Source organism: Teleopsis dalmanni, chromosome 1, assembly GCF_002237135.1.
Source record: "Teleopsis dalmanni isolate 2A chromosome 1, ASM223713v2, whole genome shotgun sequence".
NCBI classification, from domain to species: Eukaryota; Metazoa; Arthropoda; class Insecta; order Diptera; family Diopsidae; genus Teleopsis; species Teleopsis dalmanni.
In genome coordinates, this window is record NC_051846.1 from 197,724,340 (window position 1) to 197,746,600 (window position 22,261).

General features: G+C 30.0%; 2 protein-coding genes across 2 annotated transcripts in view; both read left to right on the plus strand.

Moving 5' to 3' along the window:
- Positions 1-22,261, plus strand: part of LOC119667029 (cell wall protein DAN4-like) — a 299,435-nt gene that overhangs the window by 177,512 nt on the left and 99,662 nt on the right. The gene's annotated exons all lie outside the window — the stretch shown is intronic.
- The window catches only part of LOC119671160 (carbonic anhydrase-related protein 10-like), a 36,163-nt gene that overhangs the window by 11,853 nt on the left and 2,049 nt on the right, over positions 1-22,261 (plus strand). Inside the window, exons 4-5 of the mRNA XM_038081695.1 lie at positions 12,666-12,761; positions 12,991-13,212. Of these exons, the coding sequence (XP_037937623.1) occupies positions 12,666-12,761; positions 12,991-13,212 (318 nt within the window). The remainder of the gene's footprint in view (positions 1-12,665; positions 12,762-12,990; positions 13,213-22,261) is intronic.

A 22,261-nucleotide genomic window follows, 5' to 3' on the forward strand; every position in this document is an offset into this window, starting at 1 on the left:
CAGATACACTGCAATAATTGTGACATTGACTTAATGTTGAATTCGTATGCTCCTGTCTTTCTGTTTTTCTGCCTCTGTGACTGTGTGCCTGTGTGTTTGTGTGCTTGTGACTTTAACTTTGTAGATGAAATCGTGGCGCAGTTCACTTTGTAAGGAATATGACAGCAGCTGTCGCTTCCTTTTCTTCTTCCTCTCAAGACTTTTTCCTTCTTCTGTTAAATATTTGCTACATAAACGAGCGGAAGTGCACAATAATGTTTGATCAACATTTAACGAAACAAATGTCGATTTGTCGTTGTCTTATTTGCAAAATTATTCTTATCATTTTATTAAGTTGCGGCAATCGTTTTCAATGGCTTTTATGCTTTTGACTTTAAAAAGGAAGTAGAATAGATATTTTTCTATTTTATTATATTACAACTCAATCCTTTTAAGATTCCGTATACTTTGATTATTTAGAATGCTTTGAATTGAATAAGAAAAGTTGAAGAATGATTTAAAAAAGAAATGATATTAAATGGTAAATTATCAAAGAGTTACTTCTATATTAAAGAAAAGTTAATTAAATAGAAGATTTAATCACTCAAACCTGTAAGATTTACAGAAAAACAAAATATTATATCGCTAGTTATATGTTGATTTCGAAAATAGTCTATAAGTAAAGCTCTGATAAAAAATCGGTTACAAGCAAGGAAAGTTGTCGGTATTGTCGTAGTAATCTGCATAATCGTCAGCATAAAAAGCTACGTTGATCTTACAACTATGGTAAGGCATTTATTTTCAGTTGAAATTACCTAAATGGTGTTTGCTGACCATTGCATCGATATAGGAACAGTGGATATTCTGACAAAAAGAGATAGAATTTATTCATCAATTTCTATATCCATTTTCAAGATTACAAATGAATTAATGTAAGCTTTCTTCAACCCCAGATCTCATTGGTTTTGGTTTTGGACTTGCCATAATAAAGAAGAATTAGAATCTATTTATTACTTTCTAAATCGTTTTCCAAGACTACAAAGGAATTGCCTTAAGTCATCCGAGATCATTTCTTGTTTGACCTGGAATGGATAACGAAAATGGGGTTTTGGATCTTCTAGATATGTGGTATATGGAGACAACAACCGTTAGTGTGATTTGCCTTTCCTACGTAAATTTGAGGGCACCACAATGTGCAATAGGTGTCTTTAAGTGAAAATGCTGCAAGTTATCCTGCATACACCCTTTAAACCTAAACTAACCTATGTAACTGAACACTAAGATCTGCGTTACTATCCCAAATAGATTTAAATTAAAAATATATAAAGTGTCTATATAACATAAACACAATGTATACAAAATGTATACAAAATAATTATATCATATATATTTAATATTTTAAATGTTTCTATATACATATATGTACAACAAAACAAAATATCGGTGCTGTTGTGTTGCTGAAGGCATTTAGCCATATTGCCTTAGAAGTTCTAGACTTACTTTATATTATAAGATCTGTGTTAGTCGCACAGCTCCGATTCTTAATCTTACTGTCATTCGTGTTAACTCTTTAGTGTGTCTTATTTTCTTTTTTGCATCGTAAATTGGAATTAATATAAAATAAATGAGAACAATAATCGTCCCAAAAAGATAGACTGGTGCGTTTAGGAATCTTTTAAATGGAAAGTCGATATATTTTAGATCTTGGCAATTCACGATTGATAATATATTTGACGGAGTTTATATTTTTTATTTGCGAGTTTATTAAAATAGTGTGACACTGTTTCTTCTATAAAGGGTTTCCAACTCATAATTTCCAATTTGGGATATGATGTTTTATAACATTAAGATTGAATCATAAATAATTTTAATAAGTCTAATAAATATAAATTTCTGTAAATTTTTAACGAAATTTTTTGTCTATTTTCTATTTCTATATACTATTTTCTATTCTATTCTATAGTGAGTTTAATTAATTGTTGTGAAAGTTGGCATTAATAATTAATGAAAAATAACACCGTTATGAAGTTTCATATGTCGACGTGCCTCTTCGATGCATATTTAAAAATTTATTATTTTATAATAACACAATAATCTCAACATCTCAACAAAAGATCTTATCACTAATGATTGTTTAATTAAAACATTAAAATTAATTTGTAAACTCAATCTCCGAAAAAGTTGAAACTTTATCCGATAATTTTTATATTCTATTTCAAAAAAAGTATAAATAAACGAGAAATTGCATAATTATTTTTTATTAAAACAGTTATCAATACAAAATAATTTAATTAAAATAACCGCAAATATCAAAAAAAAATCCGATAAGCTGTAAAAATAGGACAAAAATCAACAACATAATTTTCCTGTCTACTCCTTTTACGTTCCATAAACATCACCTGCATAGATTCTGGTGATTAAATTTAGCCACAAATAAGCCAAATTACCAAGAAAACAAGCTAAATAACAAAAACAAGGAATTTAACCTTAACTTTGCTGAATGAAAAAAATTTTACCAGGACTTTTACTTGTACCTTGTACGAGTATCTTAATCGCGTAAAACAATCCACACAATGTTGCCAACATGTTTACCATCTTATTAGGATTTCATGAGGATTAATTAAAATTGCCAATTAAGAATTCATTAAATAAGATAAAACTGCTGCGAAGATAACACGCAGACAACGAGACAGACAACAGGACTGTGCTAAGTTGGGTTAAGTAATTCAAGGATTCAAGCGCGTTTGGGGTAAAAATGTAGTTAGTCCTTTTGTGTTGTTCACTGTTTTGTTCCAAAGTCGCGTTATCAATGTCGGAATTCCTGCTGTTGTTACCACAAATGCTGTTCTAACTACAGTTGCTGTCAGTTTTGTTATTATTGGAGCTGCTTTTTATAGCCTGCAGCTGCTTAGCATTCCGTTTGTTGCTTTGTTACGCAAAAATTTGGTTAAAATTGTGTTATTTTGCAAGGGTTTTCTTTTGGAATTTGCCATTTCCATTTCTTTCCTTCTTTTTTATGTACTTTATTTTTATTTCAGCTAGACGAAATGAAAATTTAGCGAAATAATATAAAATTTTCAATTAATTTTACGACAACTTGCGTCGCTAACACAGATGACAGACAACAGGCAAAAGGAAACTACAATTGCATTCGCAGGATCAACACTGTGTGCACTTCTTAGCCATGAAGGAGCAATAAAGAAGCAAATTTATAACATTGTTGTTTACAGTAGGCTTTGAGCCAACATGTTGCATAGCAGTTTTAGGCAATTCAATGTCATGTGTAGCAACATTTTGTCATTTTAATGACGCCGCATTTGAGCAATACTACAAATGCTTAGGCTTAACTCTATGTACTGTCTTGTACTCGCTTGTATGTACTATACTTGGCGAGAGTATCTGCTATTTTATAGTTTTTGAAATGCGTGTCATGTAAGTCATTTTTTATGCCTGTCTCCAAGTCCTTTGATTTTTTTCATTTGCCATATACTTCGTGTTTATATGAGTTTTCCTTTTGCTATTTTTCCGCTTGCGATTGTTTGTCATTTCGCCGGTGGCATGGTTGTGCGTTGTGAATGATGACAAATCCGTCAGTCACTGGCATAGTTGCAACGCAGCGCAGCATTCTCTGACGTGCTGTGATATCAGATTACTTTCCACGAGCTCAATAGTGTCATTTATACCAGAAGTTCCATTTTTTGTCGATTAAATATGTACTTTTTTATATGTTGTTCTTATGTTAGTTGGTCTTCATGTTGTGCATTCAGCGTAGTTAACTTTTTAGTTTAGCTTTATACAGTGCGTATTTGAACTGTGGTTAGACAGAAACTCTTTTCAAAGCCATTTGCAAACAATTTGTCAAACGCTGATTTCGTTTTTTATGATTTTTATCGCTTTTGAGTTTTTTAGGTCTTCTTTTTTTAAGTTTATTAGGTTAAGGCTATGTAAAAGTTGGAATGAAGTTGCTACAATTTAAGAATTGTAGGTGTCGATATTCATTTTTAACAAAATTGTATGTGAATATATTAGATAGGGTAAGTTTTTGCGTTGAGGATTAGTGGTAGAGTCTTAATTTTGATATAGACGAACTCGTTACGCAGATATTTGTATACGTTTTGGTTTGTTATTATATTATTAAAAATATTAGGATAATGAATTATGTATATAATTATAATTATGTATATAATTCAATATTACTTAATATAGTATGGTCCAAATTTAATAATCGCTTTGTAGAGCTATTTCGGCTTTGAACTTAATTGGACGTTTGGTGCCAAAAGTTATATTTTTTTTGGTTTTGAAACTGAGCTGCCAGCATATTGCTTGTCCCATTAAGTACCCGGCAATTTCAGACTTGAAATTTTATGGTGAAATTTCTATAGTAAATAGTAAAATAAAACAAGGTTATTTAAATGAGAAATGCTTAAAATTTATTTCAAAATTAGCCACACGGTGGTCCGAAATGGGTTAATGTGAATATTTCTCTTCTGTTTGTAATCAAGATGAAGTCCAATAAGTTTAACAAAACCAGTAAGTGGAATTGACTTATTTGTAAAAAACACTGTTGGAAAATTTCCTCTTCGAAGCATAAATGTTACGTGTAAAACTTTGTGTGTATGTACTTTTTTTCTTTTTCTTTGCCATATCCATAACTTGCACAATTGTTTTTGGACAGACTGAGATTCATCTGCAATGTAATGATCGCTGTGTCATCTACCTACGTAGCTAAATTTACATCAACAAGAACAGGTTTAAATGCTGTGAAGAGAGTATAAAGGATTGTACACTTTGTTGTGGCATCCTTGCATTGATTGTGTCAAGATTTGTTACAACTTGGTATTTGACATAGAAGTCTACAGTAAGCCTTTAGTTCCGGAATGTCATGACTTGTGCTAAACTCACATAGATATTTCAGTATTATTTTCGACTTTAATTCGATTTTTAACAATATTCCAATTTATTTATCGTTAGCCTTTTAATAGATAATTAAACAATTCATCTTAGGTTGGTTTTTATTTCAGAAAAACATTTTTTCTTAAGCAAAAATTAAATCGGCAACTTTTAATAGAACAGCCAAATTTTTTGGAGCAAAAACTGAACCAAATTAATGAACAATTTATCAAATCTATGTTTTGCATTTTTAAGATGATTTTTGGTATTGATGCCGGTTTTGCATGTCATTTACATGAGGCATCACTAAGGCAACTTATAAATTGAAACCGTATAAAGAGAGTAAATATATTCTGAAATGATGCTCTTACTATATTTAAAGCAAAAGTAACATATATTTGTTATTATGTTATACCAGCACTTCTAATTTCTGGTGTTATTGGCAGCATTATTATTTTATAACTTGTTCTGCTTAAAATGGTTGGGTAATTACAAAATTATGTTATTTATCAATTTTAAGTCTGAACATGGAAAATGATTTTGAATTTCAGTCCATAATTCAACTATCAATATTTTAACATCAAATTGAATTGCTATTTTGAATCATTTATGGTAGAGTAATTCAGTTTTGTTAAGCTGTTTGGCAAACATAAACATTTTACAATATTTGTATTTTAATGAATATTATATATATGCTGATTTCAAATACTCATTAGATCTGCTTAAGATATGTAAGACTATTGCATTTAATATTCACATATAATGCATATTATAATTCACCGTATTAAGAGTAGATGCTTTCATAAAAATATACAACATGCAAATAAATTAGACATGATGGATTCATACAAAAATATAAACTAAAGCAAATTTATATAGTCGTATTTAATACCTATGAACTTTCACCTAAATCCTTATGTTGAAGAGAAATGAGTTGTCATTAATTGACATGTGAAATGTTGATGATTGTAATGAACATCAATTTGTGCGTTACACAAATACAAATGAATACGTGCAAGTAATCACATACACACACACTCGCGCACGCACTGAAAGGACTAAACTTAGAATTTCCAGTTAGTTCCCAATGTAAACTGTAACTAATACAAATGCATAACAACACACAAAAGTAAACGAAGCAATAAAATCAATGGTGTCCTGTCAAAGGTCATTAAACACAACACCAATTTGCAAACGGCAAAGCACTTGTATTGGCTACACCACAAACAAGAGGAGAAGAGTAGTCCAAAGTGGTCATCAGTGTAGCTGTGAGTGCCGAGTTTGATGTCTTTTGTTTTGTTGAGTGGTCTAATATTTGCAGGTCAGACGAAATTTTCGGAATGGAAGCGTTAGAGTGTAGCTGGCCGAACTAATGACACAGTTAAGCTGTGCAAAACACTTAAATATATTTTATTGCATGTGTGTGAATTGTATTTGTAATTGAGTGCAACATATGTACACGTACTGATAGCTAAACAGATTCCTTTTTATTCAGAGTCTTGAAGAGACAAGCTCGGGTAGGAAAGAGTGTTACAAACATTTTCTTAGATTTAACAAATTCGAAAAAAAATAGTTTGAATTTACTTAGATTTGATTTGGACGCAAATGGAGTAGGCCAAGAAGACCTACCTATTTGCACTACGACTCAAAGTTAGTCTATTGCACCCTTTGCAAATCATATTAGGTTTTAATATAGTTAAGTAAGCGGACAAGGCTTTTGAATTGATATTTCTAAAAGTAAAAGTTTGTCTTACTATCGATTGCCGTACCCAGAATACAAGGTGGTGTTGATTACTATTGTCGTAATATTAATCTAGGCTCTCAAATATAAATTTTTTAATTGGAGGGTTTTTAGACTGCAAGTCAAATATATACGAAAAACAAAAACAAATTATATACGGACTATAAACTAATTAAATAAAATCCGTTTATTTCCTAAAGACCACTGATGATGGGTACTTGGCAATACTCGAAACAGCGTTGTATGCTCAGCCGAATTTCAATAAAAATTAAAAATAAATTTTTGTGTTTGTCCTTTATTTCTTTCTTTGCTATTCGAAAACCCTCTAAATTTTAAATAAAGCTTTTTTGTCACTATATAAAGAAAGCGTAGCTTTTCAGCAACACTAATACTTTATTCAAAAATTTTCTCATTGTGCAATAAAATCTGTGCTATGAAGTGCTTAGATACGATACGAAGGAGAAAAAATTAGTATTATAATGAATTCGTGTAGGCCAGCTACTATATAATCCTTTGAATATTTAATCACAAAATCTGAGTTGTTCTAAAGTTGTTGAAAACTAAGTTGACTAGTAGGAACAAAACTACAGATGTCCAGATACATATAGGTTTACGCAAACCTATTCGTGGGATATCCATCTGTCAGGCTACATAAGTTTTTAGAAAGAAGGAATGTAGCCTTTGCCATGTGCCAAACCCTCAACTGATTGTTAAGGGTTTGGCTGATGGCAAAGGTTAAAGCTAATCTAAATAATTCTTTCGACGCAAGATGAAAATTGTTAGAATGTTAAAAATGTTGACAGATTCAAACTCTAAAGAGATTTGAAATCAGATTAATCAGTTTTTGCATTCTTTTGATTACTACTTTTTAGATATTAGCTTAAGAGATGTTTATACCTATGATATGCAGAGTAAAATGTACGAACATTTATTAATTCTATCTCTTCAAATAACAGAAATGAGTCAAATCTTGAATCTTGTGTCAAGGAATATTATAAATTTACTTACGTCACAATTGACTTTGAAAATTAAATTTTAGTTTCTAATTATTTTTTTTTCTTGTGAAGTACTTCTTCATATAATTTGCATATGCAGTTTTGAAATATTTGAAATTTTTCAAATTAATTACAACTATTTTAATAATATGTATATGTGAAAAATAGTACAAATTCCATAAATATTAACGGTAAATATTCCTGTTATTACGAATATTTCTACTAATTAACTTAAATTAAATTAAGTTTGTGGATTAAATTAAATTTTTTATACAAACGCATCAATAAAACTGTTTTATTACTATACTTTCTAAAATTATTTTACAAAAATTATTCTTAATGGAATTATTTTTTAATAAAATTAAGTGATTTTTGAATAATAAAATTTGTGGAAATTGTAAAATACATATTTTCTTTATTTCAAAATATTTTGTTTATGAACATATATTCGTATATCTAATTAAGGAATAACCCAGTTGTGTAGTAAAATTTATTTGCTAATGGTTTCATATATCAACATGCCATATTTCCCTTTTGAGTTTCTCAATATTCAAAACATTTATCCAGTTTATGTAACAATTATTAACAAACCTCAAGAAATACGACCAGTTCCTGGTCGTTGATACTACGTATATAAAAATTATGTTAAAATTTTATTTTGAAATAATTCATAACATTTGTATTTCATCTACCATAGTTTAATAGCAAACAATTTATAACAACAAATTTATGTATTTAACTATAGATAAATTTGTATCCCAATGCATATTTGTATGCAGATGAAATATTTATATCAAGCAAAATACAACAAATGCATTCAGGAGTATGTACTTCTGTTTAACAACAATTAGCAGATATTGCTACAAGTACGACATAACAACAACAACAACAACAACAGCAACAACAACATGCAGCAGATATTGCTGCAGTCCCACTGAGTATATTTACTGGCATACATTGGCATACATTGGTAGACATTGGCTTGTACTGGAACACACAAGTCATTGAAGAGTGCTTCAGTGAGTGTGAGTCAATCCCTTGTGTGTTGTTTAGCTAATTTGTTTCATTTGTCTCTAAACCGACATTTTGCATTTACGCATTTAAGCACAGAAACATACCCAAAGCAGCAGTAACACAGCATGACACACTTACAAATGAGAGTTAACTTATAAAGGATACAATGGAATCGATCTACAAGTACGCCAACCACTTCTACTTGATGTTGTTAAACGTTTGGCTTTAAACACAAACTGAGCCAATGTGTGTTTGTTCGCAGATACTTGTGTAAGAGTACGGATGGTATTTTCATTCAATGTTGATGTAGAATCTTTGTCAGCTGTGTCGCAGTTAAGCGTTTGTATAGTGAAAACACTTGTAATTGAATTGATTACATGCGAATATTTTTCTATATGCATAAAGAAGCATCGTTGCACACACACAGTGAATATCCCAACGATGTCTCTAATTGTCTCCATCATAATGCAAAATTGCTGTTAATTAAGAAGTGCATTATGCGGTGCAATTCAATTAAAAATGTAATATTTTTCTTTCCAACATTTCTTTTTACAAAATGCATTATTGATAACGGAAAAAGGAGAGAATAAATTTGAATTAAAATGTACCAGCATTTAGCAAAAAATAATATTTATATGCAATATTAATATTCCCTGTGGTCAGCATAAAAATTTTAATAGCAAAAATATGCATTTTCATAAAGCAACAAAATTTTTATTTATTGTTTATTGTTTTTATTGAATGTTACGCATACGTCCGGTTGACCAGTTTCATTGTGTGTAAGCGGTTTAAACATATCTTCTGTTTTTGTTTTTGGTAAAAGTTATAAGTAAAAAACAAAAACTAAGGAATATGAAGTCAAGCAAAATTGTTATTATTTGCATTCCTATACAAACATGTGTGTATTCATCGAATAAATGGATTTATTAACACAATTGCATACACCGAACCACAGTTACGGTTGGGAGAAGTGTAGTACATTTTTGCGTTTAATACAACCACACAAAGTACAACTGTACCAATTACTTATGTGTTTTATTATTGTAGTTGCGTATGTAGTTTCCTTCCGTTTGAATTGGTCAACCAGAGAACAAAGAAATCCTTTTATGGGTACACAGAATGCATGAGAAACTCCACACATACACATACTTGCTCAAATACAAATATGCATAACAAGATTACAGTTATAGGAAAGGAAATTGTATATTCATACTTATAGTGCGTACTCGTGTACTAGTACGTTCTTGTTGCTAGTTGTTAGTTGCTAGTTATTAGTTGTGTTGCGGTACAGTTAAAGATGGAAATATGAGTTAAAGAATATATACTTCTTAAAATTGTGAACGAAAATTGTTTGAGAAGCATAAAGTATGTATTTTGGTTATATAGTTTACTGTGTTTTCAATTTAATTTTTATATTTATAAAATTTTCTAAAACAAGTTGACCCAAATTGGACCGAAATTTAACAATTAATCTTAATTATACAAATTATAATTATGATTAATTTATTATATAAACTTTAAGTAATTAATACAATTAATCTATAACTGGTTTATAATTTCGTTCTAAAATAACATGAAAAAGAATTTCTAAATAAACCATCACAGCAAATTCATAAAAACTCTAAGTTAGAATATACAGATTCAGTACAGCTTTAGTTGAGTTGGTTTATTTACACTGACTCTGAACTTTAAATTTGGCAGGGTATACGTTTAAGTCTTACAGTCTTAAAAATTGTTTGTTTATTTTCAACTACTACTGTTGAGACTACTGATGATAGCTATTTGGTAATAGTCGAAACAGAAAATTTAATTAATTAAAAATAAGACTTCTGTTGTTGTAGTTTACTATTGTTCGACAAACTTTTCTAAGATGACCACATTTTTGAGTGTTGATACTTGAAAAATATCTAATCTTCAGCCTAAAAAAATTATTAAAATTATAAAGCATATGAAAGCTGTACTTGCACTTTATCTCAACATACAAAATCAAGTGCAAAATATTGAGTTTAGATAAATTAAGAATAGTGGTATACACCACATTATTTTATAAGCAGTAGGATGAAATTTGCTTTTAATTCAAAAACTGTGTAACGAAATTATACACTTTCATATATATAGTTATATATGCTGGTACTTTTCGTGGCTTTATTTGTAATCGCAAAATAAATTATTTTTTCTTATATATAATTATAATTATTATTTTATATTTAAATAAACTAACCATTGTTAGTTGTGTAGGTCTGTTTCAACCTATTTGTTTATTCTTTCATTTTTTTAAAACTCATTCTCATACAACAAAACTGATATTCAATCATCTTCCATTTACTTTTTTTTAGATTTCTTTACTTCTTCTCATAACTTCTACACTAACTTCTCTTATTAAATTATAAATTTTACCTTTTCTTCATCAATTTCTCTATCATCTTTACAATCTTTCTAAAATTTTACTACTCACGTTTCTTCTTAAAGTTGGTTCTTTCTTCTTTATTTCATTGAAAAACTGTCAAGCTGCTCTGAATAGTTTTGTCTTCTCTCTCTACTTCTGTCATTGGTTAGTCTTAAAACAAAATGTTCCAGTCTTCGAGTTTACAGTAGACGGTCTTCAAGATCTGTAAGTTTCTGTCTCTTATTGGTTTACATGATTAATGTGTCTTGATTATGTTTCATTAACACATGACAACTATAACTATAATCGACATCTTATTTATTCATCAATTATCAAATCCTACAGTTTTATATAACGTACTCCACATTTAGTATTGTTTCTTGTGATGAAGAGGTTAAGTAGTTTACGCACTGTCAGACCAACCTCCGTTAAAATGACTCTCTAATACTTAGTACTGTAGGTCACTGCAGTTTGCATAAAATTTCTAAAAATTATATAAATATATCAAAAATCAGTTCTTGTTATCTTTTTGATATTAAAATTTCAGTTGTATTTATAATAGTTCTTTGAATTCTCAACTTAAGAGTTCATGAAACAATCACCGTCAGATGGTTGCATTTCTCCTAAATTTATGCATGTAGTTTATTTTGTATCATCTATTATGGTAATATATATATATTTACTTTTCTTACTGTTCTTTATTTAAATTTTGATTAATTACTTCTTTTACAACTCATAGTTAGATTTTCGTTTCTAATTTATTTCAACTTGTCAGTTTGCAAATAAAAACTGTTAAATATTTATTGAATTAAAATGAAAATTCTATTATATTAAAAGGTGAAAGTATTTAAATAACAATTTCCGATGAAAATTCTAAACTCCATTTGCTACTTTCTTACAAAGTCAATATAACAATACAACATCTATAATGCGATCTTCACTACGCTTACACGTATCAATGAAAGTATTTTCGGTTGATGGCTTTCATTACTTATGCATTTTCATGTGATTCTGGAATAGTTCACCATTTAGAGTTTTGCAAGCGATACGCACGTAAACAACAAGTTACAAATGCCATACACTTGACTATATCAGCACTAATACTTTCCCTATTCGAACTTTTCGAAAACATTTCGTAGATACAATATACACACTCCAACTATGAACTTCGTCTTCTTATTTCCTTGTGTACTGCTACTCTATTTCGGCATAATTTACTCGTTTGTGTATTTGGCTTAAATTGAGCTACAATAATAAGAAATTTTGTTTATAAATTCCGTATGCATTTTACACGCATTTAAGGATTAACAAAATTGTATTTATTTATGTATTCTCACACTTTACACAAACTCAAACCTACAGAATTGTAAGTTTCAACATTTCTTCCACTTTTGGATTTTCCCAGCATTATTGCTCCTATGCTTTGTTATTCCTAGTTAGTCAAGTAACATCTATAGTCGTTCGCATCCTTGTGTGTCGAAAGGCACATACGAGTACATTGTTTAGTGACTTGTATGCGTTCGCATAGAAAAGTTTTATGAGAATTTGTTTTTGTTTTAATGTGGAAAGACTAAATTAAGCTTCGCACTTGCAATTTACAGATTTACCTTCTGAAATATTATTAAGGTAATATATGAAAGATTTGTTGTTTTACTTGCAGATACAAATATTTGGCTACAATTATGAGTTATATACAAACTTTTCGGATGCTTTAAGTCGGGCGCAAGGCATTGTGGGTATATCTATTTTATTGCAGGTAAGAATGCAAAAATGTTCTTTCTGATTAAATAAAAAGAAAAAAAAGTTTTCTATATATAATTTTATATTGATCACTAAGATATATAATAACTCTCTTCTGAAGAGCTCAGTTCGTATAATATATAATGTATATTTCCATAAATTAGATACTTAAGTGTGTTGGAATAGAGTTTCCTTCGGCAACTTCCTTAAATTTCTCTAAATACTTGTATTTGTCATATTTTTAGCTTGGCGACTTATCAAATCCCGAATTACGTATGCTCACCGATCAACTGGATCGTATACGTTTTGGTGGTGATGAAGCATTGGTCAAACGTTTATCCATACGAAACTTATTACCTGACACAGATCATTATATGACTTATGAAGGCTCAACTACAGCTCCTGCCTGCCATGAAACAGTCACATGGATTGTACTAAATAGACCTATTTATATAACAAAGCAACAGGTAAGTTCAGTGAAATATCAGTTTATTAGTTTTATAGTTTCGTAAGGATGACATATTATAAATGACTTAAATTTAAATTCTTTTTGAATCCATTTACACATCTAAACTTTAATATAAATTTTAATAAAATGGAACGATTTTAATCGAAAATTTGAATCATAACATCACTCATGACTCAACACCATCAGATATTGTTATTTTTGTTAATTTTAACTGATTTCTAAATTAACTCAACACTATCTGTTATCTTATTTTTTATCGGTTGAAATCATTTTAATTAGTTATCACAAGATATAAACTTAATCAATTAAGTTGTTAAAGGCCTCGTAAAAGTCAAATCACAACTTTGTAGTATGTAACAAATGTGCTACGTCTAAAAGCACTTTAATTCTTTCTAAATGAGTAATCTCAAAGGATTTGCAATCTCAGCCAAACAACAAGGAACACACAAAAGTAATGACTGCGACTGTGATGATGTCGACTAGCAGCCAAGTGACAAGTCTGTTGACATGTTAGGTTGAAGGGTCATTTGTTTTCCTTTTTTGCTTTGTGTGTTTAGTATGCTTTTATGACAGGGCTGGAATAAGCTAATAAGGTGCAAAATAGACAGATAAGAAACTTTAATGTTTTTATAATTTTGGACCACTTTAAATGATACATACTCTTGAACGCCATATAGTTACATTTTTCTGGCATATTAAAGTCATAATAATTGAATTAAAAAAAGATTTATATATTCATTAACTTTCTGAAATTTATATATAATTGCTTAATTATTAATGTATCTCTTTACCATCATAGCATATATTTTTCTCCCTCGAAAGGGTACTTGAATACTAACAATGTTCGTTAGTTGCTATGGAAATATGTATAAGTATATATGAAATTAAATTATCGTGTACGAGGTAGAGATATGAAACCCTTAATATGGTTTAAATATATTTTCATTAGTCAAGCAATTTTATAAACGTCGATTTTGCCGAATTGCTACTTTAATAGAAATATTCAAATGAATTTTAGCTAACATGAAACAATTTAACTAATGAAACTAAAGGATATTGCATTACAAAGCAAATCCCTGTGAATATTTATATAATTAAGCTGATGGAAGAGAACATGATATAAAAAAATTTGATGGAGAAGAATAATATTTTTAATAATAATTAATAATATTTTTATGCAGTATTTTAGTAGTATATCGAATAATGAAACTAAAGAAATTTATAAAAAATAAAATTTGTAGCAATTTATTGAATTTCTTGTCTTGACGATTAGATATGACCTATTCAATTCATCAGATTTCAAATTCGAATGGAAAGTATCTATGCTAAACAATGTTAGCTTTGTTAATTAGTTTTCAATTTAAATAAGCAGTCTTAGCAATTACTTATATCTTGCAGTAGTTGAGACAAAAATATAAATATATTTATATTCTATATTAATTTATTCTATATTAAATAAAGAGTAAAGAGAAAAAAGGATCTATTTTAAAAAGATCTATTAGGAGTGCCCTGGCAGTTGAAAGTTTAACTAATTTTAATCATATGCTTTAGTATAATAAATATGTTCCTGATCTTGAATAAGGATTCACTTTAAATATAGAGCAAAGTGAAAAAGTGCTACTTTAGGAGCTCTTTTAGAGCATTGTAAATAGAGAGCTGTTTTAGCAACTTTTTTAGGAGTGTTCTAGGAGCTTAAAGTTGCAGTAATTTTAATTATATATTATAATATAGTATGAGTATTTATGATTTCGAGTAGCAGGCTCGGTCATCAAGTATTACAGTAATTATTTAAATTGCCAACAACAAAATGCCCGATTTGGAAATATATTTGATTGTCGCTTTGCACTGTTGCTATGTAATTCGATTATCTAGTTCGTTACACGTTATCGTGAATACTCCTAATCTGGTTTTTTCTAAAACATAAAAATATTAAAATAATTTTTTATTACTTTTCACAATGAAATCCGCAACTGTTCATATTTAAACATTTAAGTGACATGATACGCATTTGTGTTGTTTGTTGTTTGTGTACAAAGAAATGTAAGACACCCTACGAAAGTAGGAATGTAATCGGGTAAACCGGAAATGAAGCTTTTTTGTGTGTGTTTGTGTGTTTTGTGTTTGTATTGTGCGCTTTGTTTACTTTAGTGCGTTCAAGCAAATAAGTGGGTTTGTCGTATTTTCATTGTGGGGCTATATATTTTTTTTTTCAAAAAGGCACATTTCTCATCATTTCACTATTTAATTTAATTAATTATTAACAGTGTGCTTTACGCCTAAATGACATGACTCCTTTTGTTAAACAGCTTTATTAAAAGGAGTTCATAACCAGTATGTTCATTATATTTAAAATCAAGGTTTGAAAATGTAAATAATATTTAATATATTACAATTAAATGTACAAATTTAAACCTTAAAATTTTTAATAATACTCAGTATGTTTACTACTTTTTTATTAAATTTTTCCTAAATTTATAAGTCAACTAAAATATGAACGCAACTGTTAATTGAGTGTGACGTTTACATTGCTTAGCAAGGCTTTCCGCACTTGCAGCGCCCGTTTCAACGAGTTCAATGATACCCAAGGGAGTTATCATCACAATGCACACATATAAAGCATTCAGCGCCATGATTCGCATACAAGATTCATTCATAGTCATAGAAGCTGCCACAGCTGCAGCACAAAGCAGACATTAAAGTACAAACACATTGGAGACATGTTCCATGAAAATTTCGTCTGCTTTTAACGAGCGTTGCACCTTGCTGGAAAGCGAATTTCGCCAAATTAAAGCAACTTAATTGTTGCAAAAAAGGCATTAAAAAGTTAATGTTTGCATAAAAAAGTGTTCACAAAATTGAGCGTTCCACCAGAAAACTCAAACAAAGTGCAAATAAAACTAAATTATAATAGGTAAAAAAATATCTATACGTTAATGGAGGAGAGTGATATTACGAGTATTTATATACAATATATTAAGGAATATATTAAAAGTTTGAAATGAACTAAGGTGTAGCAATAATTTATAAAATAAGTATAAAAAAAACTTATAAAATAAAGCAGAAAAAGCTTACAATAATATAACAATAAAATAATAATAATATTCATAAAATAATATTTTTTTGGATAGTTTTGTAAATATCTGTTAACAGAAGTATTGATTTACATAGTTATATTAAGATTTTATATCTTACTCGGAAAGTGCTCTTTATTGTAATAGAAACTCTTAAAAACTTAATAATAGTATTCCAAAAAAATAAAAAAAAACAAACATGTGGACATAGTCGGATTCTAGGTTAGATCTGTCTATCTATGAAGACATCGGTTTATCTGAATCCATGCATAATCTTCGAAAGGAATTTTCAGACAATATTCTCTTCAAGAAATGAATGGAAAACGAAAAATTTCGAAGCAAAGTACGATATCTCAATACAGATGGCTCAAAAATGAACTGTGGGGCAGGAGTAGGGATCTTTGTACCTGCTGAAAATATAAATAATTCTCTTAGGCCACCTAATGAGGCTACGGTATTTCAGGTTAAAATCCAAGCAATAAGAGAAGACTGTCAGAAAATTGCAAGTCACATCGAGGACAGATATATTGTTGCCATTTTTATTGAAAGCCAGGCAGCAATCAAACCCATTAAATCTTTCATAAAAGAATGAAAGATAGTTAAGGAATGTAGAGAAGCAATCGACAAGCTAAATCGGTTGGCTGATATCACCCTCATCTGGGTTCTTGGACATAGGAAAAAATATTAGAGAACGACAAACGAGATGTGTCACTTACAGTAACGGTTTATATTAGACCATTAAGAGATGTATCTTCCTCTACTTTCTGCAATTTGCCAATAATAGATAGAAATCACTTAGGTAATGTGCGACTTCCATGTTAATATGGCCTTCCTATAATAAAAATAACTCTTCGAAACTCATTAAAAGAAAAGAAAGCTTACTGCAGTTCTTACTGCAGGTCATTGGCGTGTAGGAATTCATCCAGAGAAACTGCGACTTCCTTACAACTCTCACTGCAGAAGTTGTTTAAACCTGCAGGAGAGAGAAATCTTTGGCTTCCAGAAGATATAGGTTCTTAGGAAAATACTTCTTTGATAGTTTATCAGACTGTTCATTGGTGAAGACGAAAGACCTATTAAATTACCTTAATTCGGCGGGTTGGATTTAGTCTCTACTCTTCTATACTAGGGTTCTTGCGAGGAATGTGGTAGCAAAATGGCGAAAAATCGCTAATTGAGGTACATGGAAGTTGTCTAATGGCCTGCCACTGCAACCAACCATTCCAAAAAACGAGCAAATATAGGTTGCAGTATATTAACTGGCTTTATTAAAGAAAAACTGTGAGCATATAATACAAAACAGTACCAATTCGATTTAAAATCCAGAAAAGTAAAGCAAACTCAAGTACAGCAAAGTAGAAACAGTAAAGCGGAAACAACACCGGCAATTACTTCCTCTTACCGACTGATTTGTTTGTGCAAGTTTATTTTTTCAAGCTGAAAATCTTCTAACATACATATAAGGTTCACTGTATGAGTTCGGTTTCATTACCGGATGTGGATTGAGATATGGATGCTGATATAAAAACTGATACCATCGTGTCGATAGACAAAGTCATTAACGTTAATTGTTGGAATGACACCTGCACTAAAACTTAAAGCTCTCCGCGGTTCAAGCTTTAAAATAATGCAAGCAATAAAAACACAGCATCCATACATCCACATTCGGGGCATACAAACTTATACATTGACACGTGAGCAGGAGACCGGAAATGTGTGCATTGAATGTATTAACACCGATTAACTGCGCTTAAAACATGAACTCCGCACATACATGACGACTCGCCGCGTTTACGAGTTTGTGTTGTTGCAGTGCTTCTACTTATTCATACACTGACGCCAAGGCAGTCGTGCCGCTTATTAAGTGGCTACGTGTGTATACAGTATACTACAAGGTTATATGATGTCTGACTGTGTGTGTGTGTGTGTGTGTGTTTCGCTGTGTGAAAATTTGTCTGAACTACGGTATCAATAAATTTTACTTGCAATTTTGGTAGTAAAGCGCGCTTTTGATGCACAGGCGACGTGCTGCAGCTGATGCTGTTAAAAATTTAATGCTGTTGTTGATGTTTTCTGCTGTTCTTCATATACTTTAGCTTGGGTGAGTTAAAATTACTCACCCGTACATATTTAAAGTTTAATAATAAAATTCCTTATTTACATTTTGAATTTCAAGTATTTACAATAGCAGGACATATTTATTTTACACTTTAAATAGCTTTAATATATAGCATCGGTAGAGATTAAATATATGTTTTTAAATATGTACAAAAAATGTAAAAAAAAATTTTTTTAAAATTTACCAGAGTATGCAAAAAACTATGACATGTATTGAAAGTAAAAAGCCAAATCTGCTTAATAAAAATATTTTTAAAAATATTAACATATATACGTCTTTCTAGCTGAAGTCGGTATGAAGTTATACAAGTATCCATAGGAAAGTAAAATTATTTCTTTCGATTAATTTCTCTAAGAAATAACAGGGTTAAGTACAGATAATATTTATTTTTTAAACTTAAACACAGCTAAGCAGTATCAATATAATACCCAAAACACGAAATTGAAGATTTTCATTTAACTCTATGCATAACATACCTTTCTGCGCTTAGAAAGAGCATAAAACTGTCGAACCAATCGTCGAATGTCTGCATAACACGACCCATATTTAGCAAATATTAATTTCTTTTTTTTTTTTAATGTTAATTTTTTTTTGCAAAGTTAGACGGATTCGAATAGCAAAGAAATGACAAGAACAAAAATTTATTTAATTTATTGCAATTTGGCTGACCATACAACGCTGTTTCGAGTATTGCCAAGTACTCATTATCAGTGGTCTTAGGAAATATTCGAATTACTTTTTAATTAGTTTAGTGTAGTCCGTATATAATTCGTTTGGACTGCAAGTGCCTGGCTCAGACTCGTGCCTGTCAAATTAGAAGCGATTACAAATCGTGTTTTTTTGCAAGTAGCTAATTAATTTCTTTATTTCACTTTCAATCCAAATTTTGTGAAATTAAAATAGTTATAGAAGAAGTATCTTTCTATAGATATATAGGTTCTAGTATATTTTTTTTTACTTCTAAAAGTATCAAGAAATATTGGTTTTGTAATGGGTTTACTTAATGAAATCAAAAATTAACAATTTAAAGATTAACATATTTATCATATATCTAATATTACTTCTATAATTTATGGTATGAGGATATAATTTTAAAGAAAGTTAATAATAATGATTTGATAATTGAGTCTGTATATGATAATCATTTGAAATCGATAACAGTGCTGTTCATGAATTCTATTATATGTTATCTTTCGACTGACTATAGATTCCTCGAATTGATAATTTGATTTTTGGAAAAATGAAAAAATCAATCAGTGTTCGATAAGATTTGTGAAGTTTTTGTGTAGAAACTCATATACAATGATAGCCTTCAAAAATGTGAGTTTTCTGTCCACAAATCTGGACTTTTTCGAAGAATTTGATACTTCAAACTCCGTATAACACTCAGACAATATTCTTTATTAATTGTCTCATTTTTTGGCAACAGTTTCGAGTGCACAATACTGTTCTAATAAAAAAAACTGTCAACATCACTTCACTTTTGTTCGACTTCAAATTGATTTGACTGCCCTTACGTTTTCGCAGAAAATTTAGATCGCATTAGTCAACCGGTAACACGTAACACACACCCAAATAATCACTTGAAATTGTTCGAATTGGTTGATCAGCCAATATCAGCTCCCAGATTTAAATGTGGATTTTTCGGATCTTTATTTAAGTAATGCTAAGTTCAGTTAAAAATGTAGACAAGTAACTCAATTCTTTAATCACGTCTCCAGGTGGTAATTTAGTTATAAGATTTGATCCACTTATTGTTAGTTTCTAAATTAAAGAGTTAAGTAATAAATAATGATGGAAAAAAAAAACAAATCTCCCGTTCTGAAAAGTATACCATAGCAATTAAAGAGTTAAAATAAGTTGTTTTCAGAAGTCGGGAGATCAATGTGCCGTATCCACTTCTCATACTGATTGTCAAGTGCTGTGGTTGTATGAAAATAGCAATAGTAATAGAAAGTTATTTCTTCAGAATTATTTATAGAGGAATAATTATGCTAACATTTTATGTCATAACAAATTTGTGTGTTGCAAAAATAAGAATTTTAAAATAATAAATATATAATTATAAGGTTTCTTATAAAACCTTCGCAAAACTATATTTTTTTTTATTTAATTTTAACATAATTTCAATTTCATAAAATTTAAAATTAAAATCGTTTAAACTTTCAACCATCCTTTCACCACTGTCACAATTTAACACTGCAGACGCTTTGGAAATTGTTAATATTTTAAGCTTATTTTTCCAGAGCCAATTGATAAACAGATTGAGTAGATTAAGTGTTGTTGACTTCATGTATATGTAATGTTGCAGTTTATTTATTTTTGAGCGCGACGCTTTAACTAGCGATACAACCAATATCTATCCATCGACAGCAATTCATGGCGGGGTTGAACCACTTGCGACATCCACTGCGACACAAACGATTTTTCCTTCGACATACAATTTTTTTGTTCAGTTTTTAATTGATGATTAACTTGAGATTAACAATTTTAGATAAATTTTTTCTAGTAAAATTTATCAATGTTGTTTGTTTGTGTAACTACTTAGCAAAAGCATGGCTTGCAGAGCAGATATTGCAAAAGTTCTTAATTAAGTTCGTTAACATTGATTATTTTAGAGATTATATGGAAAGGATTTAAGCAAGGCGTGGAGATGCTAATCAATACAACGAAGGAAAAGTTATTCCGTAGCGAAGTTTTTGATAAAAAATTTCTTTGTTTGAAATTTCATCGAAAGTTGAAGTTATGTTTAATTCTGTTTTCCATAAGGAGTAAACTAATTTATCTTGTATTTCGTATTACTATTCTAATTTAACAAATATTTGTTTTAAGTTTTGTTATTGCATATTTAAGAAATCGCATAAACAACGAAGGATTTGTGCTGCGCACTCCATATATCCTTTGGAGTTTTATGTTGAGAGTTCTTTATGTGTGTAATAAAATCCATGTTCCTTATCATGTTATGCTTGACATTATCTGCATACAGCACAATACCAACACTTGTACACGCTTCCATACACTTCCAGCGCTACTCAGATACGCATTACCGCACAGTTTGAATTAATAAAGAAGTAAAATTACATCCGAACACATAGACAAGGTGATGCTATTCAATGTGGAGCCGGATGAGAGCGAGTATAATGAGCACTCAGCGGATTTGGCACCTGCTTATGCAGCTGTGATTCCAACGCGGGAAAAGTGTAAAAAACTGCTGACACAAGTACAAGTGGCAAATGCATTACATGAATGTACTGCTTATCTGCATACAAGTAACTGATGAATTCTTAATTATGAACACCAACAGAATTTCTGTAATTTAAATAAAGTTCGTTTTTTTCAATTTGGTTGGAAATATATGAGCGAATTAATGTTAACACGCAAAGTGTTATGTGTTTTTAAGTATTATTTGCTGTCATTACGAAAGATGGCAACTGGTAGCAGAACACTCATCACAGAATATTGATATAGTATAAATATTGCATCACTTCGATCTATTAATAAATTATTAAGATTCTGATTCATGGCTGTAATGATTCGATAAAACAAATAAAATAAACGATCGAAGGAAGGTTTTGTGATACGAATTAAGTGGGGAAGGATATTGAAAAGCTAACATTTAACTACAAACAATAACAAATAATTTTAATAATAAGGTATTGTAGTTTAATTAATCACTATAGACCGGCGGTGTGGGTGTCCCTTCGATACTCACATTAGTCAGGTAAACTGACTGTGTGTACGTACAAAGGTTTTGAATATAGTGGAACAAAGATGGCAGATATGAAATAACATGTCTATTATAAGAAAATAGCAGAGTGATTGAGTTGTTTTGTCTTGATCACTCCGTACTATTCAAT